Source organism: Amphimedon queenslandica, unplaced genomic scaffold (assembly GCF_000090795.2).
Source record: "Amphimedon queenslandica unplaced genomic scaffold, v1.1 AMPQUscaffold_13324, whole genome shotgun sequence".
Classification (NCBI taxonomy): domain Eukaryota; kingdom Metazoa; phylum Porifera; class Demospongiae; order Haplosclerida; family Niphatidae; genus Amphimedon; species Amphimedon queenslandica.
The window spans coordinates 93,381-120,249 of record NW_003546440.1 but is presented as its reverse complement, the minus strand read 5'-3'; the positions used below and the strand labels follow the sequence as shown (position 1 = coordinate 120,249).

The following is a 26,869-nucleotide window of genomic DNA, read 5'->3' as shown; positions in this document are numbered from 1 at the left end:
ACTTAAAGAAACACATGGATATCGTGTTCTCACAGACTGTAAGTACAAGTATACATGTACATGCATATATCTGCACCTACATGTACATATACATGTACACTGTACATGCATTTTTATACAGTATCGACTAAATTTCTTTACATACATGTGCATGTACATCCTCTAAATTCCTCTCTCTGTTTCATTACAGGTGTCCCTTCCCTTTCATCTCTCATTTTCTATGTCCCTTCCTCTTACCCTTACACTACACTGTAGCTTCATTTATTGCATAGTCCATGTTGTTTGCATACAATTAAACAGTCATTTCCCCCCTCTCTCTCTCTTTTGTCTAGTCTCATTCCTCTGACCTTAAGCATCACTTTCATTTTATTAAAATTATTATTTGGAGTCTCGTGCATACATTCATGCATACTGTAGCATGCATGTAATTTCCCCCAAAAAGCTCCCAGCTTGATCCAGTCTGCCACTTCATCTTCTTACATTATAATCAAGCCTTACTATTGGCATATTTGTCTTCACTTTCTTTGATCTGTTTCCTCTTCCCTTTTTTAGCTGACTGGCCTTGTGACCTCATTCTATGCCACAATGAGCGAGCACTATACTGATAAATTTTTCATGGAGCAATTGAAAGAGATCGGGTTTCTGGCCCATTTTGAGTGTTTACTAAACTCAGCAGGTATCGATGCATGCATGTACATGGACGTGTACTGCGTGCTTACTTCTTTTAAAGTTTAATTAAAAATCAGTTGTACATGTATATTGCTTTTATGATATCCATCAGTGGTCTCTGTATATGGCATATGTTTGAGCTGATTTTGCTCCAATAGCCATGGGCTATTGTTCTTCGTTTCTTTTAAAAGTTGACTCAAACGTGACCTCCAATTTTTGTTATATTTTCTCAGTGATGCCCGTAGACCATCTATAATGATAGCTTTTTAAGTTGTGGGCATTTTTTGAGGCATGTGAAACTTTGGTACATGTATGTTAAAGACTTACAATGTACATGTACATGTATATGTGTATGTTACATGTACATGTATATAGACTTTACCGGTCACTTCAGTTGTCATTGTTTGGCAGACACTGTTATCAAAATAGTTCTTATTTTATATGAATATGACCTTGAATAGGTAGCACTTAGTATGGGTACTATACAATGTACATGTACATTACACTTATTACAGTCATTATGTACATAATAGTACAAATATGTACACACAACCCAGTCATGTATTCATGTTCTGCGACAGTCGGTGCATGTACATATTTTGATGTCATCGCGCATTCTTTTGGCATATTTCTCAGTAATTGTTCGTTTCATTGGCTTCTGATTATGTTTTCCGTAACTTAACATTTTCTTTAATGTTTGCGTCCTTTTTTTGTTATTATTGCTTGTTCCGTGTCTGCTTCGTTAGGGGAAGAGCAGGCAATGTTGGAAGATATGTATGTTGGCGTTCTGGAAATGAGAAATGTCAAGTTTCAAGTAAGTGATCTATGAATTAAAATATGTTTTATATCCTTTTTTGCCTTTTCTCTCTCCCTTTCTTTTGCTCTCTCCTCTCTCCTCTCTCTCTCTCTCTCTCTCTCTCTCTCTCTCTCTCTCTCTCTCCCTCTCTCCCTCTCTCTCTCTCTCTCCCTCCAGCTAGCTGCTTTATCTGGTACTGATGTCAAGTTTGATTTCCGTATCACAGGCACTAGGTAACTCCACAATAATAATGATGTGCAACACTTAATAATAATAGTTCATACGTACATATGTACATTGTATACAATTAGTTTTATTTTCATAGTATGTGCATTGTCATTGGTGTCATAGTTTCCTAGTTTATATTCATTACATGTACTTTCTGTTTGCGTCTGGAACTAATTAATACACATGTAGCTATGCTCTCTCTCACTCTCTCTTTGTCTTAAAAGTATTTTCTAAGAAATCATAAATTTATATTTAATTGTAGCTTTGTTTCCCATAGCAAGTACATGTACATGTAATGTATACATGTATTGGTTGAAGAGATAGAGAGGGTAGAGGGAGGGAGAAAGAGAGGGTTTGTTTGTTAGACCAGACTCCTGTGTATGGTAGTGGAAGCAGAACCAGTCAAACATTTGATTATGTATAAACATTGACATATAATTCATTTCCTAGATCATGTACATTTTTACATGTATACCTGGATTTCCCACAAAGCATGCTAAGTGAGCTAACCAGCATGAGTTTTATGAGCTGATAAGCTCTACAATAGTACCTGTACATGTACATTGCTTTGGGGCAACTTTAAAAATTTGTTAAAAATCCATCTTTAATTGGAATCAGCTCAAACTTGGCGACACAATGTAAGAACCAAAAAATTTTTAATAGCAAATTCTCTCCTATTCATAATTTTAAAAATACCCTGTATAGTATAATTATGGTATTTTGTCAAATTTTAAATAACTTTAAAATCCACTGACAGGAACCTGCATGAGCACTGTGCCAAAACCCTGTGGAAAACCCTAAGTATATATACATGTACATGTACATGCAATTAAAGATATTTGACATTATTTGTATTACTACATGTACATGACACAATGTCGTGATGCTTCTTGCTCATTATATAGAGGTTCACAGAATTAGTTTTTGCAAATTGCCACTTTTGTACCACTTTCTACCGTATTAAAATTGATTTTCAAGGGATTTAATTTCGCCAATCTTCAAAAATCCGCAAAATTCGCGAAATTTGTTATCCTTAAAATAAACCCACTATACGGTATGGCAATTAAAGATATTTGACATTATTTGTAGATGACACAATGTCGTGATGCTTCTTGCTCATGATATAACTGGTGGTATATGGCCTGTAGTAATGACAGCCTCATTAGATTATTATAAGAATATGCAAAGTGGATTACATACACTGTACGTGTGTCTAATTGAGTTACCTAGCAAAACCCACGACCAGTACATACATGTACGTGTACCTGGACAGATGTGATCCTCCACACTATACACATGTAGTATTAGTATTATCTCACTTATATTACTTCCTATTGCTCGCCGTAGCCCTGTAGTAGTCTTGGATACAACTCCTCACTCTCATAAACTGTTTACTATCAGTATACATTCATGGCCTTCACTCTATACTGTATCTATGCCTACACTTAGTGGTACAAGGTTTCCTATTGTCATGGTTGATTAACTTAAGACCACTTGTAGTAGTAGTGGTAGTAGGGCTGTCTGCTCTTGTCTTTAGTAGGTATCAGAGTGTTATCATTCCATTTCTAGTGCATGTGCTTACATCGGTACATCATTTCTATGTACTATCAGCCTCAAGACACTCTGTCTCTGTGAATGAATAGCTTCTTAACCAATATGAGTGAGTATTGGTTTCTTACTCTCATAACTATACAGTATAGTGTAGCTTCTTATTACAGACTGTCTGACCATTTTACAGACAGCATACACCCTCTAAATGATATACTCATTATGTTAGATGGTAGACATGTGTACATGTATGCCTGATAATGCCTCAACTTAAATGGGTGCTATTTACACACGAACTGTGTAGGTTACTCAATAAATGTCATCACTGGATCTTAAAGTGTGAATACAGATCCTTGAGTATTGTAAAGCTCAGTTTCTGAGTCAGTTTCCAGGAATTAAGTCATAATGGTCTCCGAGTAAAATGCTATGCTCGAGTGGCTCATTATTTCATTTTGAATGACATACAGCATTGTTGAGTAGCCCTTAGTGTTGCCATGGGGTCCATTATGTAGAAATACTCTGCATGCAGCACATGTGCACTCACTTAGAGTGAGAGCATGTGTCCATGGTTTACAGGTGCACTATATGCTACTATTACAATTTGCTTTGTTACTAATGGGCCCTCATCAAAGTGGATCCATATAAAGCTTAGAGACACAGAACCACAAGCTAAGATCAAATGAAGCTCCATTGCACAGAGTTAAAAGGCACCCAATGGGCCACAAGATCATGCACTGAACATAAAAGCAATCTTGCTACCTTCATTAAGACTACACCTATAACTCGCATACCAACGTTCCTTTATGATTTATAGTCTCTGTTATATGAGCCTTGTTGATAGGCTTCGCTTGGTATAATCAGGCTTTCCTCTCTTAAAAATGAATTATCTGTGTACATTGTTATTGTCTTAAGCCACTCGGGCTTTTGAAATCCTCATTGTAAACAAGAGTATTGCAACAAAAGCATCATATACATGCACATGTGTACTATTTAATTAACTCTTCGTTACTTGAGATTGCATAATAAATACAGTCAATAGACTATAGTAACTTCCTTGTTATTATTTCTTTTACTTTTTGTTAGAGAAAACTTGACAGTACAGATACTGCTAGACAGAGACTTGTTGGCTTCATTACCGAATGAGCACATCAGACTAGGCCAGCTGATTAAAGTGACTCCAATTCTGTTTGTGTTTGGTGGTGGGGAATCACAAGGAAAATCAATGTAAGAGAGAGAGGGAGGGAGAGAAAGAGGGAGAGAGGGAGAGAGGGAGGGAGAGAGAGAGAGGGAGGGAGGGAGAGAGAGGGAGAAGGAAATGGAAAGAGAGAGAGTGAGACAGAGAAAGATAATGAGATAGAGAGAGCAAAGTTTAAATTGTATTGTTTGTGTAGAGACAGAGAGAATAGATGGCAAAAGGAAGTACAAACAAATTGACATAAAGTGTTTGTATTGCCAGTTGAAATAGAATAAGAACACATGTGTAATGTGCAATATTATTAAACAGCACGTGTGTGGACTGTGTGTGTGTGTGTGTGTATGTGCGTGCGTGTGCATGCAGATTTGATACATCCATGTACAAGTGTATGTACATCGTATGTACAATCATATGTGCCAACGTAAACAATACGTTTGACTTTAAATTAGATATATTGCCTATTATTTCTCTAGCTATTGTTTTGTATAGACTATAGCTTATACCCTATAGCTAGTAATTTTGGAGAGGGGGGGGGAAGGAATTTATGCAAATTTGACTATCAAAATGATAGCCATTCACAAAAATAGAACTGAGCCATTGACTATTATGTGCATGATCAATAGCATAAAAGCTACAAATCTGAGAAATTAAAGCCATCAAATTATCATAAATTCACCAAAATTTTCCCCTTTAAAACTACCTACACGGTACATGTGTACCATTATGAGCTCAGAAGGTAGGTTTTATAACCTTGTGGATGTGGTTACATTACTTATGTACTTAAACAAAATGAGAGAACTTAAGCTATGTGTCATCATTACTTCATTCACTGCCTCCAGTTGTTTCATGTTAATACAAGGAAGCTAGGTTACAAGTGAGAGGTCCCTACTCTCCTTCTCCTTCGCATGAATTTGTGTTCCATGTAAATGTAAATGTAAATGGCACATGTCCAGTGTGATATGTTGCAATATCAATATTTACATTGTACTGCAACCATCCGTGTCTCTCTCTTTCTCTCTCTTCTCAGTCGCTTTGCTATGCTTATGACAAGTAATTTGATTAAACGTATCCAAGTTGTGTACATTCTTTAGGGTAACCTGAACTGTGTCCGTAGTAACTACTGTAATGTTTTACTATTGCTCTAATGCTGCCTTTCCAATAGCACGCCATTGATATAAACTATCCCCCAAATGATGAAGTCATGAGCCCTATAAGGCTACATTGTATGTTATAATGGCGAAGCATGTAAACAGTATTGATTTATTATGCACTAGAGGCTTATAATTTAATATTAAAGGATTATAATTTTTGTAAACAGCTCCCATAGTAACATTAACACTCATTAATACTCATAACTGGTAGTACCGCAGTAAGATTTTTGAGGAGTGTTTGTACTAAGTAGTACCCACATTTTGACATCATTTTTGATAGACTGACTCAACAGGTGGTAACTGAGGCTGTTTACTACTACCAGTGAATAGTGACAGCTATACTATTGACTGGTTATAGGCTTTAATTCTATTAACATTGAATTAGCTGCTATTGTTGTATATACATTATACTACCTTTTTGATAATAATAATCATTATATGTTTATACTGCAAATGTTGTGTAACAGAGTATGATGATAGTAAAATTTACAATTCAGTTTTTATTAGAAAATAGCACAAGAGCATTAAAGCATGTTTATATTTTAAACATAGTTGTCCAAAAGCTACAGTCATGTATCCCAGCCCACATACATAATTATACATTTACCATATATGGGCAGTGTCTGCACAGTTACAGGATGCTGCGATAGGAATTTCAATTATTAATCTGTTGCTATTGCTTCATGTTGCCATAGTGTCTCTCTCCAAGAGGAAATCAACGAAGAGAGCTTAGCTTTTCTGAGTGGATATGTAGGAAGCTACAGATCCCTTGCATCCAATTTCACTGGTAAGGGCCCTAATCAACCTGTACTATTACTACTACTATTATTATTATTATTATTATTATTATTATTATTATTATTATTATTATTATTATTATTATTATTGTGTGTGTGTGTGTGTTCATATTCATTATACTTGTAGATGACCCTGCCATTCCAAAGAAAAACTCCAAAGTCCGTGACCAATTCCACCAATTAAAGACTAAATACGGAACTCAGAAATTTAGAAACGTCGAAGTTCTAATTAGCGCACAACAAGTACGGAATGATATTTATTGATATTTGATATTGATTTTGAATCAAAGGTGTGTCGGGGTGTTAAAGGCGGTAGGATCACTACCTGTAGGACTGGCAAGGATAGAACGGGAATGGCGGTAACGCTAGAGGAGTGTGTCCTACTACGTACGGAACATAAGCTAAAGGATGAGCATTTCATGAGAGCTCTCTCAACCTTGAGAAGGTGATAATTTATTATATTTATAGTTTATACAATGTGTGTGTGTCCCCAATATACTTTATTTTGAACTTCTGTTATTTGCTTACTATAATTATTTTTTGTCTGTATCACTTTCTCTTTTTTTAATCGACAGTGTAATATTTAATCCTATTTGTGTATCATTAGTTCTGAAATTGATTGCTTAAAGTATAATTGTCTTAGAATCCTGCAATTGATATGTAGGGCTAAACACACACACACACTATAAGCTAGCTGCTTAAAATAAATATAATTATCATCAATGCTGATATTATTTTGTTATCATTATTATTATTGATTAGTTCTGGGACTCAGTTGGAGAACTGCTATAAGAACACTGGTCACAGATGCTACCAGTTCAACACAGCACAGTATCAACTGCTTCCACGCATACTGCAACCTCCTTGTCTCACTCTAAGGCAATCTTTTGGTGTAGATTAATTGACTTTTGTTTGTGTGTATAGACTGTTCTTGTTTAAAATATTATTATTTTTATAATCAAAATATTATTATTATTACTACTATTATTATTATTACATGTGTATTTTTAAATCATTATTATCAATGCTATTATAATATTATAAGGGAATTGGAGAAGTGAATGATGTAAATAAATATTAAAAAATAATTATTGATGAGTTACTAAAATAGTTCAGAGCAAACAATTTTTTGTTCTTCTGTTTTGTCGCAATTTGTCTTGTAGTCATTAAAGTGTTGAAGAGCAGATAGTGTTTCATCTGAGCTGAATTCAGACTCGTTGATCCATTTAAGGTGATATTCTGCATGAAATGGTTGTACTCCTGAGTGATTGTTACCATATATGTCAAATATATATCGAGTGAAGCTAATTGGTACTGTATCAGCTATCTCTTGCTTTATGCAGAATGATTCGAGTCCACTATAGTCTTGATCTGAGCACACAAAATTTGATAAATTTGGAAGTGATTTAATCTAAATTATGATAATGAAAAAAATTAATAATAATGCGAATGTTTATGATTTAATAGAAGTTGTGTTTAACTTACCCAGTTGCATGTGTCATTGAGAACGTGGTCAAGTATAATTAGAGTAGCTTCTATTTCAGTCATGTTTGCTGCTTTCCCTAGGCCTGAAGAAATGAACTGCTTCAGCTCTCTTTGTCTGTCGAGTAATGGGCATACAGCTTTAACAGTTGTACTTTCTTCCTGGCCGAATTCATTTTCAATTGACGTTTTCAATTGCTTCTAAAGGAAAAAGAAACTTGTTTAAATTGTATGTCTATGGGTAGCCTCATGCATCTTACATTGATATTTTGTATAACTTTAAAGCCGCTGTAGAGTGCCTCGTTTACGTGGATAGCTGTAAAAGTACAGCTTATTGCCTGCAATATTGTGAGAACGACGATGGCTGATGTGACTTTAGAGATTGCCATTGTAATAGCTAGATATAGAACTTGAGATAGTCTGGACTGGTGATTCAGTGGTAAATTGATATGACTTGAGCCCAAAGTCAACCCGTATTTATAGCTGACAGGATGAACATCAACTTTTGTTGATACGCCCACACACAGCCTCGATTGACTATAAAAAGCAGAGGAGCAGCTCTCGAAAAGCATCAATCAACTTCTCACAACTACTTCTAGAAGAGAAAATAAGAAAGCAAGATAACACTTCACTTAAATAAAATGGCCAGTTTCTCAAGAACTTCCCTTCTTCTCGCTGCAGTTGCAGCTGTAGCTCTTATCCAATGCTGTGCAGCAGCATATACACCTCAACAAAATATATTTTACAGCTCAGTTGTTAGCCTCAACTTACTAGTAAGTTCAATAACTGCAATGTAATGAAATTCATTAATTTTTATTTTTGTAGGATGAATTACTTCCATCTGAAACTGAAGCCTCGGGACTTAAGAGGTCAATGCTATGGAACGTTACAAGGAAAGTCATCCAACTACACGAAATCCAAAAGAAAATCAATGCAACCACTTCTCCAACAGAAAGCCTGATTGGTCTCAGGAATATTATTGCTGCTTTGGAAGACACTGCCTGCAAATGGGTAAGTGTTTCTCAGTTGCATGTCAGTTTTGCTAACTGAACTACTTATTGATGCTATTTTCTTCTTTATTCCAGTTAAGCATAAATATGGAAGGTCCGTTTAACTGTACAGACATTGAATCACTTAAGACGAAGTTTGACCTCTATGATCAGTTAAAAGAGACTGAGAAGGTTACAAATTCAAGCTGCTGATAATAACACTCTCAGTTGACTCACATTTAATTTTTATCTAGTATATTTTATGAAAATTGTTATTATTAATCTCAGTTAATTAATGTGAATTTATTCATTATTACAAATTTGATGTAAACACAAGTATATAACAGCCTAGGCTTTTATATTATAAAGCAAAAACACCTTACATTAGACCTATGGCATAGCATACTATTATCTACAAGGCAAAACTTACACAACAATTGTATGATCCTGGTTTTATTGCTGTCTATAATGTATAGTATCAGCATGGAGTACATGTACATTTATGTTTATTGCATTTACATGTAAATTTTCAAGAGAAGACATACTGTGTACATTCCCATGATGTATACAATTTGTTTCCTGCATGTGGTTATTAATAAAAACTTACATTCTTTAATAAACTGAACTTGTGTGTCGTGGCAACAGAACAGGAACTTACTGTGGCTTCCATTTATTAAGCATTTCCTAGTTGAATCTGTAGCAATTTTGAACAATAATAATTATGATGTATTAGATCCTACTGGGATGCATCCACTTCACATTTGATATTCTACTAATTCAATCATCTAACATGCAACTATATAATCACTGAGAGTTCACAGAGTACACTAGAATGTAAATCCCAACAATGTTTCTAATACGACTTCTTCAGTTGTTTCAATTGAACAGCCTTGTCTTGCCTTTTACCAGTAGTCTCCTTATCTTCACCTAAAAAACAAAGCAATTATTGTATGCTATATAAGTTTATGAAACTCACGGCAATAGAGTAATTTCTTCCATATCTCCTTCAATATTTGCCTGACTGAAGCACGAATTAATATGAATATTAGAGGGAAGAGTAGACTGTTGCTCAATACCAGGCATAACGATAGGTAGTGAAGATAAACGCTAACCGAGTACCCAGCAACATAAAGAATATGGACAACCTACATTAAGATTTATGCAGTTTATAACATTTGACTTTACATGGAGTAGGTAATTCAGCCAGCATGAAAGGCTAAGCTTAAAATTATTATATGGTCTACTATCTATGATCTATCATACAATACAATTTTGTACTTACCAAAAACAGAGAAGCAGCAGCCATAAAAACGATGATGATGACAAGCAAAAAATGACCAAAATTTGCCTTTTGTACCTGAAAAGTATCTTTGGGATCTTCTGCCTTCAGAAACATCCTGTACATTTTTATAGCCAGCAAAATCGTGCAAGTTAAAATGACTAAAATCATTAGCCCCATTGCAATGGTATTGACAATAAAGAAAATCTTGCTTGGAGTGTCGACAGCCAGAAAATCATAATAGCAAATATTTGATGGAGTCATTACTGCTATGGTAGACAGAAATGAGCCAATGATCGAATAAGAAAGCGTTCCACTTGTAACAAAGAATAGGAGTATCCTTATGATCTTGAGCGAACGCTTTGGATGACGAAGTATCTTTGTATTATACATAAAAGGATAGAGTACAGCTAGGTACTGATCAATGGATATAAACACAACCAGGAAGAAGGACATGAGTATGTACCAATTAAACACAATCACTTGATATTGGCACAGAGCTCCTTCATCAATAAGCAAATCGTTTATGAACAAAGAGACAATACTAAGAGGCATCCCTAACAACACAGCAGCAATGCCAGTGAGGGCTATGGAGAGAAGGAGGATGTTAGCCCAGGACTTTCTCTTGTGGACAGCAATCATGAGCAAAGCAGAGCATAGAGTGTTAAGCCCTATTGAGATTAACCAGAAAAAGACAAACAGACCTTTTTGAAAGCCTGGGACTTCAGTCACATTCATGCTACACTACTGAGTATTGAATGAAGAGGTTTCAATGAGGGGAAGAGACAGAGAGAGAGGGAGGGAGTCACAGCAGTGTTGACACAAAGAACCAGACAGAGAGACAGACAGACGATGTAAACTTGTAACAAGATGTTCATAACTATCCATAGTTAGGGCTGATATTCATGGTAAAATTCTAGCTTTTATTACAGTAATAGTAATCAATAATATTAACTTAAAAGAATAATAGTTACAATGATAAGTTCAATTTATAAAAAAAACTGCATTAACAGCGTATTAGTTTTCTGACTGAGTTTTAGATTTTTTGACAGCATCAATTTCCTATTTAAAAACGTTATTATGAATGCAATAAATGTACAAATATTTTGAGAGTCACTGACCTTCATGACGATACTCTTTAGTTCACCGTATGCTTTCTCCAGCTCATCATTCACTACAACATGATCAAACGAACCTTCTTTCTTTGCTAATAAAGAAAATCATTTTTAATAAAAATAAAGTCTTAAGAGATTATAATTTATTTTTAAGAATGGCACTGTATGTTCGCCCTATGTACAATACCACATAAGTGACTTTTTGAGGGAATTATATTTCGTGAAATCTACTAAAATTCCAATTCACGGATTTTAATTTCACAAATTCTACTGTGTGTGCCATGTGGGTACTGTATTAAATTAATTTTTGCAGATTTTATTTTTGCGAATTAGAAAGGAATCCGTGAAATTCACTCGAAATTTGCAACCCTTGAAAAAAACCACTTATATGGTATCAAGGTCATGGTAGCAAATTTTAAACTGTCCATGAAGGAGTTACTATTAAAATTGATAAGCAATTGAACTGGTAGCATACAGTGTATGTGTCAATAGTTTACCGTATAGCACTTTAATTTTGCGGAACTAAAATTTCACGGATTGATAAAAATCAATTTTTCGAGGAAATAGCTTTTGCAGATTCGCAATGATGGTGTCACGCCTTTAATGGCAATTGAAATTTTAGCGGATCTTTAATTTTGCGGTTTCATGCTAACTGCGAAAATAGCGAAAGTTTAGCTCCTTGAAAATAAAGCGCTATATGGTATCTCTTTAGATGGTAGGCACGTTAATATAAGAATAATAAACAATTATACATGCAATTATATATACCGTATTCCATTTCTTCATGTGCAACGTCAAGTCTTTTTCTTAAAGACTCTTCAGTCTCAGTTTGTCGAGATCTCAATCGCTTCTCCTTAAAAAATAAAAGAATGAACTTTAAAAATACCGTATAGCGCAAAATTTTGAGGGCTGTAAATTTCACAAATTTCGCGATTTTTTGAAGATTTGCAAAAATGACTCCTGCAAAAATCAAATTATTAGGGTACAAGATGGCAGACAATATAAATTCACAAAATTAAATTTACGTTTAAATTTTTAGGCAAATTTGCAAAATTTAAAGTCCTCAAAAATTTTGTACTATACGGTAATAAATTATTAATTACCAGTTCCTCTATTGAAGGAGGTTGAATGAAGACATAGATCGGGTTTAGTTTTGTTTCCTTGATACTCCGAACTCCTTGCATGTCAATATCAAGGACACACACTTTACCAAGTGATTTGACTTTAGCGACGGCTTTTTTACTATAAATAAATTTAATTAAACAAGCAAAATATTAACTACATGTACATGTATGGTCAGAGACCAGGGCCAAATTTTGCCAAAATAGTAGTTTAACACTTAGTACAGTATACTGAAAATTTTTGAGTCGCCAAATTTTTATGTACCGTAGGCCGGGTTTTGATTGCGTATCTAATAGATTGCAAATTTGAAAAAATAACTAGTTTGTGTTTCCAACAATTGCGAGATGCTAGCCTAGCTAGCCACACTCACAAGTTAACTGATTGTCTTGTTTCTCTCCTTTGCCATCTAAAGCTACTGCCACAGCTTGATTAACTTCCTTCAAGATGTTAGGTGGCATTGGGACTTGACTAGATGAGGTAATTTGGGCTGAAAATAGCACAGGATGCCACTCATGATGCTGTAAATGAAACACGTGTAGAGAAAATGATTGATAGGCGTGGCGCTTATTAATTATTATAGGCGTGGCGTTCATCAATTACTGTTAATTACGATTCTTTTCATTGCGAGATGTATTCCAGGCTCGCAATTCGCAATCAAAAAAACCTCGCAATCAAAACCAGGCCTACGGTATTAGGCATTTTTTTGCTACATCGTTTCATTGCCACATGGTGAAGTTGCAAGCTATTTGCTAAAATTTTAATTTAAAGATGCAAGATTCACAAAAAATTAGCAATCCTAGTATATGATATTAACTGAATTTTAGCAGCTTCAAAACTTCACAAAAATTCAATTGTGATTGAAATAAGCTCACACTTTCTACGCAACATAAGTACATATTGTACATGTACATGTATATTGTAATGTATTACAGTATTGTATGTATTGTATGTATTGTATTGTATGTATTACAATATTGTAATCTCGACTCTGAAATCATGACCAGAAGTGACCACGTGGTGCTTTAAATTCACTTAATTAGAATATAAATGGTATCATAAATGGCTGCTTTCAACACGGAGTAGGCTTAGATTTAGCAAGGTTCAACAAGGCTTAGATTTAGCCTCCTTATGGCTGATTAAGGCTGTAACTTTTCTCTGGAGTAATTGTATAAATCATTTCAATTATATGGACTTTTCACTTATCCGGACCAAGTTTTATTATCTGATGGACAAAGGGGTCCAGATAATCGAGGTTATACTGTAATTATAAAAATTAAAAATTTTCTTCTGTCTATTTTTGACAAAATTTAGCAAATGACCCTGTACTGTGGTACTGGGTCAATTTTGGAGCAACTTTAAAAATTCATAAAAAATCAAATTTTGATTACAATCAGCTTAAACTTGCTATGTAACATAAGTACATGTACATGTATATAAAAATGGCAAATTCTATCTCCATTCAATTATGAGGAAATTTGGCCCAACTTTTGAGCAACTTAAAAAATTCCAATTTTGATTGGAATCAGCTCAAAATTTATATGTAACATACATGTAAGTACATGAATATGCATCAGACAATGGCAAATGGCAAATCCTCTCCTTTTTAATTTTGGCAAAATTTGGTCAGAGACCCTGAACTATAGTACAGGGATTTTGGTCAGATTTTTGAATAATTTAAAAAATTTTTTTAAATTCTAATTTTAATTGTAATTAGTTAAAACTTTTTACGCAACACAAGTACATGTATATGCATCAGATAAAATTATAAAAATGGCAAATCCTCTTTTTTAATTTTGGCAAAATTCGGTCAGAGACCTGAACTATAATAGTACAGGGATTTTGGCCAGATTTTTGAATAATTTAAAAAATTTGTAAAAATTCTAATTTTAATTGGAATTAGTTAAAACTTTTTACGCAACACAAGTACATGTATATGCATCAGATAAAATTATAAAAATGGCAAATCCTCTTTTTTAATTTTGGCAAAATTCGGTCAGAGACCTGAACTATAATAGTACAGGGATTTTGGCCAGATTTTTGAATAATTTAAAAAATTTGTAAAAATTCTAATTTTAATTGGAATTAGTTAAAACTTTTTATGCAACATAAGTACATGTATATTATGCATCAGATAAAATTATAAAAAAGGTAAATTTTTTTCTTGTCAGTTTTGGTAAACTTGGCCCAATTTTTCCTTAAAAAAATTAATTAAAAAATCCAATTTTGATCAGAATCAGCTCAAACTTTTTATGCAACATAAGAAAAATGTATAAAAATGAAGAATTCTTTTCTAGCCATTTAAAAAAATTACTAACTACAATTAATTAAATTTTAATAATAATAAAACTCATTTACCTTGTTCCGTATAAATTCCCAGAATATTCAGCAGTCTCAATAAATTCGCCTTTCTTGATACCAAGCTCCATTTCTTCTCTCGTACTGAAGTAGTACTCTATTAGGAATAAGGAGATGAGAATCAATAATTATAGAGTACTATCACATGTAGAGAAAATATTAATATAATAATAATAATAATAATAATAAATTAATTAATTAATTTTAAAAAATAATAAATATTTTTAGGGCAAGGAAGCCTCAAATTAAATTATAAAAAGACTCTTATATTAATAAATTTAAAATACATTTCTATCACTGCAATAATTAACTAATAAAACAACCTCTTCCATGGACTTCATTTGAACGTGGCTTTCTTGAAGTATCTATAAAAAGGAATTATTATTATTATACCTTTTAGATTTGCTATCAAATCAACTGAAACAATAGATAACCATAACTATAGGGCATTACTATCTGTAAACCCATCAATTACTACTAACCGCTTAATTTATCTATTTTAACTACTGGCCTAATTTCGTTACAATTAATGGACGTAAATATGGTGGCCAATGTACATTTGGCTACCTTAGTTGTAAAAAATCGTTAAAATTAATGGCATTAATATATCCACCACTGCAAAAAAATTAATGTAAAGGTCAATAAATTATTTGGGTTTACAGTACTGAACGTATGTCAAAAAAATGCAACAAACATCAATGAATTCTTTAGTGTCAACGGCCCAATGCTAATAAGTATGCTAAACTAGGAAATTGGTCATAATTGGTACATTACAGCAAAGTGAAGCATTGACAAATATAATATGAGGCTAGCTAGGCCAACGTACTGTCAACTTTTAATCAAAAAAATGGGCAATTTGACCTTTTAATGCATACTTTAGGCTAGAGTTGAACCAAATTCAACTCCAGCATCAACTTAACGTCACGACTAGCACAATATTGTAAAACTGCTTTCACTCACGAGATACACTGAAGTCTACTTCATTAGGAAATTCCTGAAATAGTCTCTTTATGAGTGTGCTTTTACCAGAGCCAGATGGACCAGCCACAACCAGTGGTCTACACATGGGTTTAGCTGCCATATCTAAATAAAAATAATGATCATTACAAAATAATGTTACAATGTTAATAAAATAGCAAAACAGTTTTGGCTTTGCTCCAATATTTCATAATGCTAGTGACCAGTGTTACTTTAACAGTGGGATTATATATTTCAGTCACTCTTAATTTTAGGATACTGAATGCGTTATTATCATTAATTTTAAATGACAGAAATAAAGCAATAATGCGACCTGTTTATTAACTGCTACTAAGCACAAACCATTAATGGCTGTTTTGCTGATATGTACTGATGCATAGCAACTTTCAAATCAACAACAATAATAGTAATACATTACAAGCTACAACACTCTATTCAGTAATACTTGAATTGTGCTAATAATTATGCTACTAACTTGAGAATGCCTTCTTTAATGCAAAATATCCAACTAGTAGTGATACCCCAGCAAACACAGCAACACTATGATGTAAAAAGGGTCAGTAACAACTGTCAATAGTGTTACAACATAAGCTATCATTAATCAAGAGACCCTCGTGGTCAATCTAACGCCACGGCTTACATTTTCTCTCCTCTACGAAGGGCCAAGAGTCTCTCGTGTTCGTTTAAGAACCTAGGGGCGCTGTCTTTAGCCAATGGTCTCGCCAGTAACAGAGTTGTGGGCCTCAGTCTAACGACAAGAGCCGAGCTGTTCCGAAGGCATCTACCAGAGCAGCAAAGGTACATCCCCTAAAATTAGCCGCACCCAAACTCCAGCTCAGCCTTTCTCCTCCTCTTCCCTTTATGAGAGCCATGGCATCCAGATCTGCATCAGCATCTTCTACTTGTAGTACTTTTGCTCTTTCTTCTTCTCCAGGGATAATGCGCTGGGGCTGGATGTCTCTCCTGGTCATAGTCTTAGAGGTATATCTGTGGACAAAGGCTGGGGACCAGTCCTTTGTGAAGGCATTGAGATTTCACTTGTATGCATTCTCAGGTAGACTATTAACAGACTATTCAGCATCACTGTGTGTACATATTAACAGTAAATTCATGTTAATAGCAAATGCATTTTAATCTTATAGCAAGTGAATAATACTGTATTGCATATCTATTTCTAAAAGCTTTTGTTATCCTCCTGATCCTAAACTCAAAATGGGTGGAGCTGGTTGTGCAATTATCTGTAAGAAAGTTGAACACATGTTTTATACAGGAGTCAATAGAGCCTGAAATATGTTTTATAAAGTCGAATATTGAAACATGTTTCAAGCTCCGTTGACTTCTGCATAGAAGATGTTTCATGAAACGTTGTATGATAGCCTTGAAAGTGTTGATTGATGAGCTGAGTGTGCTAATTGGTGCCTAATGTTTTTATGCATGCAGAGCAAGGAAAACGATGCAATCCCCCTAGTTTTTTACCTGTTTTATGCTTCTATTTACACAGAAACCAATGAAAACATGATAGAATCTTGATAAAACTCTATGAAAACAAAACTTTGTTATAAACGTAGCCTGAGTGTGTGTGTGTCTGTGTCAGATAAATAATGCACTATAGCTGGAAATTTAGGCAAAGAATTAATATTAGATCAAAATGTTACAGTAAGCTAGTCAATACTCACCAGTATAGTCCCTCCCGTTAATTTCTAGATGATATCCATTGTAACAAGAGCAACTGTAACTTCCTTTGATATTAGTAGAAATATGCTCACAATTTCCATTATCATTAGTACATTCATTGATATCTATAATATGAATTGTTAAAGTAGCTATAAGTTATATCCCATAACTGAGCAATTGTGACCATTAGCAACCAACCAATATAACATTATTCTGAGCATACGTAATGACATGGCTAATCCACCAATTAAAAACTTTTAACAAATCATCAAATTTCACTCCCACAAATATTTCTGGCTATACGATACTGCTTAGTTTATGCTCTCATTTCTATTTATAGTTTTTGGATTATACTTCACCAGTCGTTATGTATGGAGACGAATGAGACAACTCATTAGGCCATTACCACTACTAGCACAGTATCCTTTACTAGCAGTCCTGCTAGTGGGTCTAAGTCTAGCTACTATAACAATACCATTAGGCCAACTAATCATTCTGACTGAGCCACCATTGTTCCTTTTACTGGGTAGCTATCTGGTAGGAGTCGTGATATTTCTCAGTGGAACTTTGCTAGGATTGCATGTTACTACTTCTATTATGAGGAGATTAGTGAAGAGGAGAGATAATAATAGCAAGATTGATAATGGAGAGAGTAAAGATGCTTCATTAAGATTCCAATCTTTGATTGCTTTGTTAATAACATTGGCCCTTTTAAGCATTGGAGGTTATCACTCTCGTAACATACAAATAAGTTACGTTACTATACCAATCAGTAGATTACCTCACAATCTTAATGGAACCACCATAGTACAATTGAGTGATATACACATGGGCCCTTTCATTGGTCGCTCACGTATAGAATCAGTCGTAAAGAAAGCTAATGCATTGAATGGTGATATTATAGTTATTACTGGAGATCTGATTGATTCTTCTGTGGAGAACTTGTGGGAAGCTGCCAAGCCACTAGGAGAATTGAAGACCAAACTTGGCGTGTACTATACAACAGGTTAGAGTAGCAAATGATTATTGTATAGGCAAGAGCATTGTGTAATACAATTGTGAACAAATAAGTGCTTTGTACATCGATTCACTATATTGTATGATGCCTTGTCTCATAGCTGGTAATATATTTTTGAGGGGTAAAGTTTTTGACAAATTACAGAATTTTTGATAATCGTTAGGTTTTAATTTTATCAAAGTACCAAATTTGCCAATTTTTTTCCTCCATAAATTCCAGCTATGGGGTAATAGCTAATGTTATTATAATGGTATTCATAGTATTGGTGTGTTACAGGTAATCATGAATATTATTCTGGTGATGTTGACAGTTGGATTGAAAAGCTGCCAGAGCTACGCGTGACACCTCTTATAAATGAAAGGAGATGCATTGAACCGTTAATGAAAGAAGGCTCCACCACTGAAGGGAATGGTAGGGATGAGTCTTGTCAGAATGGATTCTATTTGGCTGGACTAGAGGATATTGAAACAAGAAGACTAAGGTATAGTAGATTTTAATCTAATGATACAAAATTACCCATTATACCAATGATTGTGAAACACGTACAACAACATTGTCCATATTTCTTGTACATATACCATACGGAGCTTTTTTAGGGCTGTAAATTTCAGGGATTTTGTAATTTCTTGAAGATTCACAAAAAATACTTCCAGGAAAATCAAATTATTAAACAGATGGCATAAATTCACAAAAATTAAATCTTGAAAATAGATTTTTAGGCAAATTCACGAAATTTACAGCACTCAAAAAAGGCGCCCTATGGTTTACCATTATAGTTGGTAAGGAGAATTTTGGCTGATTTGGCATTTTTGTACTCAATTTGCCAAAATGAAATCCACAATTTTAAACCTGCTTAACCATAAACTCACCAAGCCACCATTAAACAAAACGTCACCCGTCTACAATTACCAGCTATACTGTATTCCACATTACTTAGGTATGGCCATCATTCAATGGATATCCACAAAGCATTATCTGGTAGAACTCAAAAGATACCAACAGTAGTACTAGCACACCAACCCCGTGCTGCTGCTGAAGCTATTCATTGGAAAGATGTAAGACTAGTACTATCAGGACACACTCATGCTGGACAAGTGCTGCCACTAATGCTACCAATCTATTTGTACAATCCGTACTTTGCCGGGCTTTATCAACCAATGGTAGGGGTGTATGTGTATGTGAGTGCTGGTACCCACTATTATATGCTTCCTTATCGTCACTACAAACCTGAAATAACTTTATTGACACTAGTTAGTGTTTGATTTCTAATTCATATTATTAAGAATTGACTTATTTATTTTTGAAAAATCAATATATGTAACAAGTCTGTCAAAAAGTCTGAATTAATACTTAGTTTTGTCAACTGGTCCCATGACAAAAGCATAGATATGTGACAAAAGTAGGTGATGTTTCAGCTAATACCTCAACATGGCATAAAATATAAAATCTTTCTCTCCTTTTAGAGTTCAAAATTCTTTTTTTAATAAAAAATGAATTAAATGGTCATAAATGGAAATTTTTGATTGAGAATATTAGCAATAATAATAATAATAACAATAACATTATTTACTGGGCTTATTAATATTAGCATATCCTAGACCAACAACTGTCACAGTTACCACTGATTCCATCTTCTTCATTCCTTCAACTTTACGTATGTATACACCAAATTATAGTAATCAATCATGTGTCTTGGGAACTGGGCTCTACATGGTCAACGGTTAAATCTGCTCCATGGTTGCCTCTCGTGCATTTGTTTAAGAACCCCGGGACACTTTCTTTAGCCAATGATCTCGCCAATCACAGTTGTGGGCCTCAGTCTAACGACAAGAGCGTCAGGAGCCAACAAGTCCAAAACATGCAACTGTGCTCATGATCAAATTTAAAAACCTGCATACAGTATGACCACTTTAGCAAGACAGTTTCATTCATTATTAATTAGTACCAATATCAACAATGGAAGATCTGCCTTTCATCACACGAGGTCACGACTCACGAGCTACTGCTAACTGCTCCAAGTAATGGCAAGTATCACATCTATTTCAACTGCCCGCCTACCTATAAATGATTAGAGTTATACACACAGCAGTTAGCTTTTACATGAGTCATAGACTTTGGAGGCTTTGTTCAAGTTTGTTGTAATTCTCAATTCTTCAGTTGGAAGCCATTGCTGCAAACTTGGCTGGAGCCCCTCCCTTGACTGATTAAGTGATTACAATTAATACTCCATAGTGTAAGCAAATTTAAGGCTTGTATACAAAAATAATTAAAAATAATTACAATTTCAATTTCCTAAAGTCCTTTATATGCAACTATTGTTGTAGTCTCTCCAACTCTTTTCCTAACAGACTCAGCATCATCAATAAACTGTTGAGCAGTACCATCTTCTATCTTCTTCCTCCAATCTTTCAATGATTCCTCAAGCTCCTCTGGTGTAGCTGCCGCCCAAATACTGCAATTAAAAACATAATAAAATGAATGCAGATATTATTTTACTATTATCTTTACCTTGTGGTGTCTCTCCATTCAGGGTCAAGTGGTCCGTTAACATTCAAGTATGTGTCCATTATCATGACAGACTCATGACAATGAGCCAACACAGACTGTACTCTGAAACCAATCTTAGACAATCTATCATGCAATACACTAACAGGAGGGTACCTATATAAGAAAGCAGACTATTACACAAACTACAATTAAGTCGGATTACTTTTCACTAAGACGTTTGGTTGCATTTGGTATTATTTTATACATAAAATATGACTCAAGTAGCTGCTCAGATGTATTAGTATTGATGACAAAAGCACCTTCATCTTTTAATATCCTATAAACCTCACTTATTGCTTTGGTAGGACCAGCATACTCTGGAGGAGAACTACCTGAAACATGATGCAATACCTGAGAGTGCATAAAGCAATATTATCGATAAAAACAGTCAAAATAACTAAACTCTGCTAATGCAAATTCCTAGGAAAGAAAAAATCATACATGTACCTGTGTACAGATGACAACATCACAGTATTTGTCTTCCAGTGGAACACTAAGAGCACTTCCCTCCATTATCTTAACATTTGGTAAATGTTCAGTTTTTTTAATTGCTTGCTCTCTCATTCCTTTGTTATATTCAATACCAGTAACATTACCAACAAAAGGACTTAATGCCACTGCATAATTACCAGTACCACAACCTATAAACAAGAAAAGGTTAGTGTTTTATAATACAGCTTAAGCAACACTACCTATACAACACTTAAATCTAATCCACGGCCGTATAGCAGGTAGTTTTGAAGTAGAAAAATTTTGTCCAACTACTAAAATTTTGGTGATTGGTAGGTTGTAATTTGGCAAAGTTGAGGCCATGTGCCATTGAGCATGAGCAAATGGTACAAAATGGCGAGTTTAAATTTGACGAATGGCTGTCAAAATGCCAAATTTGCCAAAAATTTATTCCGTCCAAAATTGCCAACTATATATATGGTATTTTTTTAAGTCACAGGAGCCATTGTCATGTCATAAAAGAATCATTGTGAATTATCATAGTTATGAATTATAACGAATGAATACATCCACTTTAATTGGGGCGAGCATGAGCAAAGCCCCTCCAAATCCAGTCTCAATCAAGAGCTCGCGATACATATTCTGTATGCCGTCTAATTATAAAATTGGTTGAAAAAGCCTCCTCTTATATATAAAGTGTAAAAAGAAATATTGAAATGGGACAGTAACTATTTCTTGTACGTCTCTTTTATTGGTTGATGATTGGTTATTTAGTTTTGTTAGTACTGAGGTGATTGGTGATATTTGCTCTGTTCAGACACTGACCGTGAGGTTGGGGTCTGAAATTTTGAATATGCATGCAGGTAATGGTCTTGAAATGAGAGGTGAATCTTCTTTTCTCTCTCAAGAGCTAGATTAGAATCATTATATTTTATTTTCAGTTTACAATCTATGATATTTGCTCTGTTCAGACCTCAACCATGAGGTCAGGGTCTGAATATGCATGCAGGTAACGGTTTCAGCTTCACAAACAAGAGAGATGATTATTCTTTTCTCTCTCATTAGACTAAGAGCTAGATTAGAATCATTTTTATTTTATTTCAATAAAGACAAGCTAAGCCACGTTGATAGCTCATGCTTGCCCCCTCAATGTTTACGTTCACTTAGTACTTTATATATCTATGAGCAAACAAACCAAACCAACATACAGCATGCAATCATTTTATTATTCGTACCAATATCAACAATTGAAGCTTCCTTTATTGATCTGCCTTTCATTACACGAGTTACTACTCCAAGAATCACATCTATTCCAACTGCCTGTCTACCTATAAACGGATAAGGTTATACACACACAGCAGCTAGTTTTTACATGAGTCATAGACTTTGGAAGCTTTATTGTAATCTTCATAATCCTCAGTAGCCTTTTCTGCCTTGAAATTCAAGCCCTTTGTTTGTTTCGCCATTGTTGTAGTATGGTTGCGAATCACGTTTTACCATTTTAGACTACGTAACCTATATTATAGTAATTATTATTATTACGTATCTAATCCACCTTTCTCCTCCTCCCTTTTATGCCAGATCTGCATCTCTTTCTCTTCCCCAGAGATAAATAATGCGCTGGGGCTGGATATCTCTCCTGGTCATAGTCTTAGAGGTATATCTGTGGGCAAAGGCTGGGAACCAGTCCTTTGTGAAACCATTCAGGTTTCACTTGTATGCATTCTCAGGTACTGAGACTATCAACTATGGAATCATTGTGTGTACATGTAAATACATACTAATAGCAAATGCATTTTATGGCAAGTGCATGGTATTACATACCTATTTCTAAAAGCTTTTGTTATCCTAAAGTGGAGCTGGCTGTGCAATTATTAGCTGTAAAGTGCCGGTTGATTGATGAGCCATAGATATTATACAGAGCTTTGCAGGTTGCTTGACAACTTCATGTGATTAGCGAGTTTGCAGGGTCAAGTAACGTGCAAAGCACTGTATACAGAATAGGATTTTGGAAACAGCTCACGTGAGCGCATTATGCATTGAAACATACATATTAGAGTAAATGAAAGGGATAGGAAACTAGAAAAGGGTGGGATAATAATTGCATTCCTTTGTATTGTGCCATAGCAACGGATGCTACTTTTCCTATTTTTCCTATTCCTACTTTCGCTGTTTGAATGAGTAATGACAAAAAAGACTTCAGAATCAGAGTCTAGATGAGTTAATCTGGGTCTTCTGCCCGTTATTTTGTCTTTGTGAAGCATATTTTTGTGGCCCATAGTGGCTATGGGCAATAACAGCTAGTGTATACTAGTATTCGGATTGCTCTGATTTTATGACGTAACTATAGGGTAAGTAGCTTGATTTTCCGGGAACAGAAGTTTTCTATCCCTTTCATTTACTGTTCTTGTCACTCCACTTGGATCATTGCGTGTTCCATAAATCCCTCTTTTCCATACTATTAAAATTTTTGAGGGCTGTAAATGGAGATTATTAAAAATACTTTATGGGACTCTCTAGACTATAACCAGCAGTTTTATGACAAAGTATCTGGTTACTTCTTAATGCCCTACAGTGGACTAAGACGTTTGTTATGGTACGCATCTACTAGTTTGAGAATAATGGCATCCTGTTTTAAGCCCACCATCCACTATTCAACTTTGTTAAAAGAAACTTTGTGGTTACTTTGATGTGTTGTCAACACTATTGCCTGAAATAGAACTGACTTCTGTTTCAGGTAACAGTATTGCCATAAGATCAAAGTAACCACAAAGTTGCTTTCAACAAAGCTGAATAGTAGATGGTGGGCTTTAAGGTCTCTTTGTTTTGGCACGCCATAACTTTTTAAACATACATATAAGCACTAATAAATGCCTTATTCCACTAAAGACACTTAAAAGGTAGCCAAAGAGGCTCTTACTAGCCTGCTTTGTCATCCAATGTAGTTGCTAGAGTTCCACAAAGTATTTTTAACAGTTAATCTTAATTAACCTGTTCCTGGACAACTCGGATGGTTTTAATAGATAATGTGCTCATGTTATCCTGTTTCCAATCTTGTTCTGTGTATAATATCTATGGATGAGCTCAGTGTGCTAATTGGTGCAAATTTGAGCCTAAGGTTTTTATGCATGCAGTGTGTGTGTGTGTGTGTGTGCATGTGTGTGTGTGTGTGTGTGTGTGTGCGTGTTAGATAAACAATGCAACAAATACTATAATAGCTCGAAATATAAATGGCTGGGAATTAATATTGACAGTTACATGTTTTCTTTTGAGTATGCTCATTAAATCTACCAATTACAAACTTTTATTAAATCATCAAATTTCATTCCCACAAATATTTCTGGCTATACGATACTTCTCAATTCATGCTCTCATTTCTATTTATAGTTTTAGGATTATACTTTGCCAGTCGTTATGTATGGAGACGAATGAGACAACTCATTAGGCCATTACCACTACTAGCACAATATCCTTTACTAGCAGTCCTACTAGTGGCTCTAAGCCTAGCTACTATAACAATACCATTAGGCCAACTAATCATTCTGACTGAGCCACCATTGTTCCTTTTACTGGGTAGCTATCTGGTAGGAGCTGTGATATTTCTTGGTGGAGCACTATTAGGATTGCATGTTACTACTTTTATTATGAGGAGATTAATGAAGAGGAGAGATAATAATAGCAAGATTGATAATGGAGAGAGTAAAGATGCTTCATTAAGACTCCAATCTTTGATTGCTTTGTTAATAATGTTGATACTCTGCAGTGTCGGAGATTATAATTCTCATAATATACAAATAAAATACCTTGCTATACCAATCAGTGGGTTACCTGACAATCTTAATGGAACCACCATAGTACATTTGAGTGATATACACATGGGCCCTTTCATTGGTCGCTCACGTGTAGAATCAGTCGTAAAGAAAGCTAATGCATTGAATGGTGATATTATAGTTATTACTGGAGATCTGATTGATTCTTCTGTTGAGAACCTGTGGGAGGCTGCCAAGCCACTAGGAGAATTGAAGACCAAACTTGGTGTGTACTATACAACAGGTTAGAGTAGCAAATGATTATTGTATGGGCATGTGAATTGTGTGATACAATTGTGGGCAAATAACTGTTTTTACATTGATTCACTATATTATTGTATAAGGCACTATATCATTGCTCGTAATTTTGGAGGGATAAGATTTGTCAAATTTTCTTTCTTCGAAATTACCAGCAGCTATGGGGGTAATAGCTATTGTTATTGTAATACTATTCATGGTATTGGTGTGTTATAGGTAATCATGATTATTATTCTGGTGATGTTGACAGTTGGATTGAAAAACTGCCAGAGCTACACGTGACACCTCTTATAAATGAAAGGAGATGCATTCAACCGTTAATGAAAGAAGGAGCCACCACTGAAGGGAATGGTAGGGATGAATCTTGTCAGAATGGGTTCTATTTGGCTGGACTAGAGGATATTGAAACAAGAAGAATAAGGTATAGTAGATTTTAAATTAATGATACAAAATTACCTATTACCGTATAGTGGGAAATTTAGGAGAGAGTAAAATTTGGCGAATTACTAAATTTTGGTTATTGGTGGATTTTTATTTGGCGAATTTGTGGCCATGTGCTATTGAGCATGCGTATAATGGCTCAAAATGGCTGATTTTATTTTGGCGAATGGCTATCAAAACGCCAAATTCGCCAAATTTAATTCCCTCCAAAATTTCCCGCTATACAGTATACCAATATCTGTGAAACATTACAACATTGTACATTATATATGCCTTGTAAATATACCATTGTAGTTGTTAACTTGGAAGGGAAAAATTTTGGCTGGTTTGGCGTTTTAATAGCCATTTGTCAATTAAGATAAAAACCAACAATTTTAAACCTGCTTAACCACAAACTTACCAAATTAAAACTTACCAACAATCAAAATTTTACCCCTCTAAAATTACCAGCTATACTGTATTCCACATTATTTAGGTATGGTCATCATTCAATGGATATCCACAAAGCATTATCTGGTAGAACTCAAAAGATACCAACAGTAGTACTAGCACATCAGCCCAGTGCTGCTGCTGAAGCTATTCACTGGAAAGATGTAAGACTAGTACTATCAGGACACACTCATGCTGGACAAATGCTGCCACTAATGCTACCAATCTACTTGTTTAATCCGTACTTTGCTGGGCTCTATCAACCAATGGTAGGGGTGTACGTGTATGTGAGTGCTGGGACTCACGATTATATGCTACATTATCGTCACTGTAAACCGGATATTACTTTATTGACACTAGTTAATGTTTGATTTCTAGTTCATATAATTATTATTTATAATTTATTCCACTTTTATTCATTATAAAAAAATGAAAATATAAAAAGTCTACACATATTTGTCAACTAGCTGGTATGATCACAAAAAGTAGGTGATTTTTCAACTATTATCTCAACATGACTTATAAAATATGAGAGTCAA

At 34.6% G+C, this 26,869-nt stretch overlaps 7 protein-coding genes across 7 annotated transcripts; 4 read left to right on the top strand and 3 right to left on the bottom strand.

Moving 5' to 3' along the window:
• The first annotated feature begins 6 nt into the window (after positions 1–6).
• LOC100637798 (type I inositol 3,4-bisphosphate 4-phosphatase-like) lies at positions 7–7,509 on the top strand. Its single transcript, XM_003387693.3, has 9 exons — positions 7–38; positions 553–676; positions 1,416–1,483; positions 1,643–1,698; positions 4,325–4,465; positions 6,283–6,374; positions 6,512–6,627; positions 6,675–6,829; positions 7,147–7,509. Exons 1-9 carry the CDS (start codon positions 15–17, stop codon positions 7,283–7,285), a joined length of 915 nt encoding a protein of 304 aa, XP_003387741.2. The 5' UTR covers positions 7–14; the 3' UTR covers positions 7,286–7,509.
• Positions 7,387–8,331, bottom strand: LOC109583128 (uncharacterized). The gene is made up of 3 exons (XM_019998325.1): positions 8,127–8,331; positions 7,870–8,067; positions 7,387–7,795 (listed from the first exon to the last, which is right to left on the bottom strand). Exons 1-3 carry the CDS (start codon positions 8,253–8,255, stop codon positions 7,487–7,489), a joined length of 636 nt encoding a protein of 211 aa, XP_019853884.1. The 5' UTR covers positions 8,256–8,331; the 3' UTR covers positions 7,387–7,486.
• A 97-nt stretch (positions 8,332–8,428) lies between these two features.
• LOC109583129 (uncharacterized) lies at positions 8,429–9,109 on the top strand. The gene is made up of 3 exons (XM_019998326.1): positions 8,429–8,639; positions 8,692–8,877; positions 8,952–9,109. Exons 1-3 carry the CDS (start codon positions 8,508–8,510, stop codon positions 9,066–9,068), a joined length of 435 nt encoding a protein of 144 aa, XP_019853885.1. The 5' UTR covers positions 8,429–8,507; the 3' UTR covers positions 9,069–9,109.
• Positions 9,110–11,036: 1,927 nt separating this feature from the next.
• LOC100637674 (guanylate kinase-like) lies at positions 11,037–16,532 on the bottom strand. Its single transcript, XM_003387692.3, has 9 exons — positions 16,345–16,532; positions 16,180–16,244; positions 15,687–15,809; positions 15,050–15,091; positions 14,727–14,823; positions 12,353–12,491; positions 12,018–12,102; positions 11,256–11,341; positions 11,037–11,196 (listed from the first exon to the last, which is right to left on the bottom strand). The coding sequence occupies exons 1-9, from the start codon at positions 16,506–16,508 to the stop codon at positions 11,152–11,154; spliced, it is 846 nt and encodes a 281-aa protein (XP_003387740.2). The 5' UTR covers positions 16,509–16,532; the 3' UTR covers positions 11,037–11,151.
• LOC100638941 (transmembrane protein with metallophosphoesterase domain-like) lies at positions 16,450–19,696 on the top strand. Its single transcript, XM_019998331.1, has 4 exons — positions 16,450–16,758; positions 17,719–18,384; positions 18,673–18,877; positions 19,334–19,696. Exons 1-4 carry the CDS (start codon positions 16,566–16,568, stop codon positions 19,656–19,658), a joined length of 1,389 nt encoding a protein of 462 aa, XP_019853890.1. The 5' UTR covers positions 16,450–16,565; the 3' UTR covers positions 19,659–19,696.
• A 912-nt stretch (positions 19,697–20,608) lies between these two features.
• On the bottom strand, positions 20,609–22,947 carry LOC105313308 (probable S-adenosylmethionine-dependent methyltransferase CRG1). The gene is made up of 6 exons (XM_011406624.2): positions 22,766–22,947; positions 22,629–22,721; positions 21,391–21,584; positions 21,107–21,294; positions 20,905–21,057; positions 20,609–20,848 (listed from the first exon to the last, which is right to left on the bottom strand). Exons 1-6 carry the CDS (start codon positions 22,857–22,859, stop codon positions 20,689–20,691), a joined length of 882 nt encoding a protein of 293 aa, XP_011404926.1. The 5' UTR covers positions 22,860–22,947; the 3' UTR covers positions 20,609–20,688.
• On the top strand, positions 22,948–26,864 carry LOC100638814 (transmembrane protein with metallophosphoesterase domain-like). The gene is made up of 4 exons (XM_003387701.2): positions 22,948–23,123; positions 24,781–25,446; positions 25,677–25,881; positions 26,377–26,864. Exons 1-4 carry the CDS (start codon positions 23,009–23,011, stop codon positions 26,699–26,701), a joined length of 1,311 nt encoding a protein of 436 aa, XP_003387749.1. The 5' UTR covers positions 22,948–23,008; the 3' UTR covers positions 26,702–26,864.
• Positions 26,865–26,869: the final 5 nt, after the last annotated feature.

What these genes read in the sequence shown, in the direction of transcription:
- LOC100637798 (XM_003387693.3), top strand. Translation starts at nt 15, where the DNA reads ATGGATATCGTGTTCTCACAGACT. An exon ending in ATATCGTGTTCTCACAGACT is followed by an intron (nt 39 to 552) that starts GTAAGTACAAGT and finishes TCCCTTTTTTAG; the next exon opens with CTGACTGGCCTTGTGACCTC. An exon ending in TGAGAAATGTCAAGTTTCAA is followed by an intron (nt 1,484 to 1,642) that starts GTAAGTGATCTA and finishes CTCTCCCTCCAG; the next exon opens with CTAGCTGCTTTATCTGGTAC.
- LOC109583128 (XM_019998325.1), bottom strand. Translation starts at nt 8,255, where the DNA reads ATGGCAATCTCTAAAGTCACATCAGCCATCGTCGTTCTCACAATATTG. An exon ending in AAGTTATACAAAATATCAAT is followed by an intron (nt 8,068 to 8,126) that starts GTAAGATGCATG and finishes TTTTTCCTTTAG; the next exon opens with AAGCAATTGAAAACGTCAAT. An exon ending in TCAATGACACATGCAACTGG is followed by an intron (nt 7,796 to 7,869) that starts GTAAGTTAAACA and finishes ATCATAATTTAG; the next exon opens with ATTAAATCACTTCCAAATTT.
- LOC100638814 (XM_003387701.2), top strand. Translation starts at nt 23,009, where the DNA reads ATGCGCTGGGGCTGGATATCTCTCCTGGTCATAGTCTTAGAGGTATAT. An exon ending in TCACTTGTATGCATTCTCAG is followed by an intron (nt 23,124 to 24,780) that starts GTACTGAGACTA and finishes TTCTATTTATAG; the next exon opens with TTTTAGGATTATACTTTGCC. An exon ending in ATTGAAACAAGAAGAATAAG is followed by an intron (nt 25,882 to 26,376) that starts GTATAGTAGATT and finishes CACATTATTTAG; the next exon opens with GTATGGTCATCATTCAATGG.
- LOC100638941 (XM_019998331.1), top strand. Translation starts at nt 16,566, where the DNA reads ATGAGAGCCATGGCATCCAGATCTGCATCAGCATCTTCTACTTGTAGT. An exon ending in TCACTTGTATGCATTCTCAG is followed by an intron (nt 16,759 to 17,718) that starts GTAGACTATTAA and finishes TTCTATTTATAG; the next exon opens with TTTTTGGATTATACTTCACC. An exon ending in ATTGAAACAAGAAGACTAAG is followed by an intron (nt 18,878 to 19,333) that starts GTATAGTAGATT and finishes CACATTACTTAG; the next exon opens with GTATGGCCATCATTCAATGG.
- LOC109583129 (XM_019998326.1), top strand. Translation starts at nt 8,508, where the DNA reads ATGGCCAGTTTCTCAAGAACTTCCCTTCTTCTCGCTGCAGTTGCAGCT. An exon ending in TTGTTAGCCTCAACTTACTA is followed by an intron (nt 8,640 to 8,691) that starts GTAAGTTCAATA and finishes TTATTTTTGTAG; the next exon opens with GATGAATTACTTCCATCTGA. An exon ending in AAGACACTGCCTGCAAATGG is followed by an intron (nt 8,878 to 8,951) that starts GTAAGTGTTTCT and finishes TCTTTATTCCAG; the next exon opens with TTAAGCATAAATATGGAAGG.
- LOC100637674 (XM_003387692.3), bottom strand. Translation starts at nt 16,508, where the DNA reads ATGTACCTTTGCTGCTCTGGTAGATGCCTTCGGAACAGCTCGGCTCTT. An exon ending in CTCCTTCAATAGAGGAACTG is followed by an intron (nt 12,103 to 12,352) that starts GTAATTAATAAT and finishes TTATTTTTTAAG; the next exon opens with GAGAAGCGATTGAGATCTCG. An exon ending in TAAAGAGTATCGTCATGAAG is followed by an intron (nt 11,197 to 11,255) that starts GTCAGTGACTCT and finishes GTTTTTAAATAG; the next exon opens with GAAATTGATGCTGTCAAAAA.
- LOC105313308 (XM_011406624.2), bottom strand. Translation starts at nt 22,859, where the DNA reads ATGGCGAAACAAACAAAGGGCTTGAATTTCAAGGCAGAAAAGGCTACT. An exon ending in TTCCAAAGTCTATGACTCAT is followed by an intron (nt 22,722 to 22,765) that starts GTAAAAACTAGC and finishes ATCCGTTTATAG; the next exon opens with GTAGACAGGCAGTTGGAATA. An exon ending in AGCTTCAATTGTTGATATTG is followed by an intron (nt 21,585 to 22,628) that starts GTACGAATAATA and finishes TCTTGTTTATAG; the next exon opens with GTTGTGGTACTGGTAATTAT.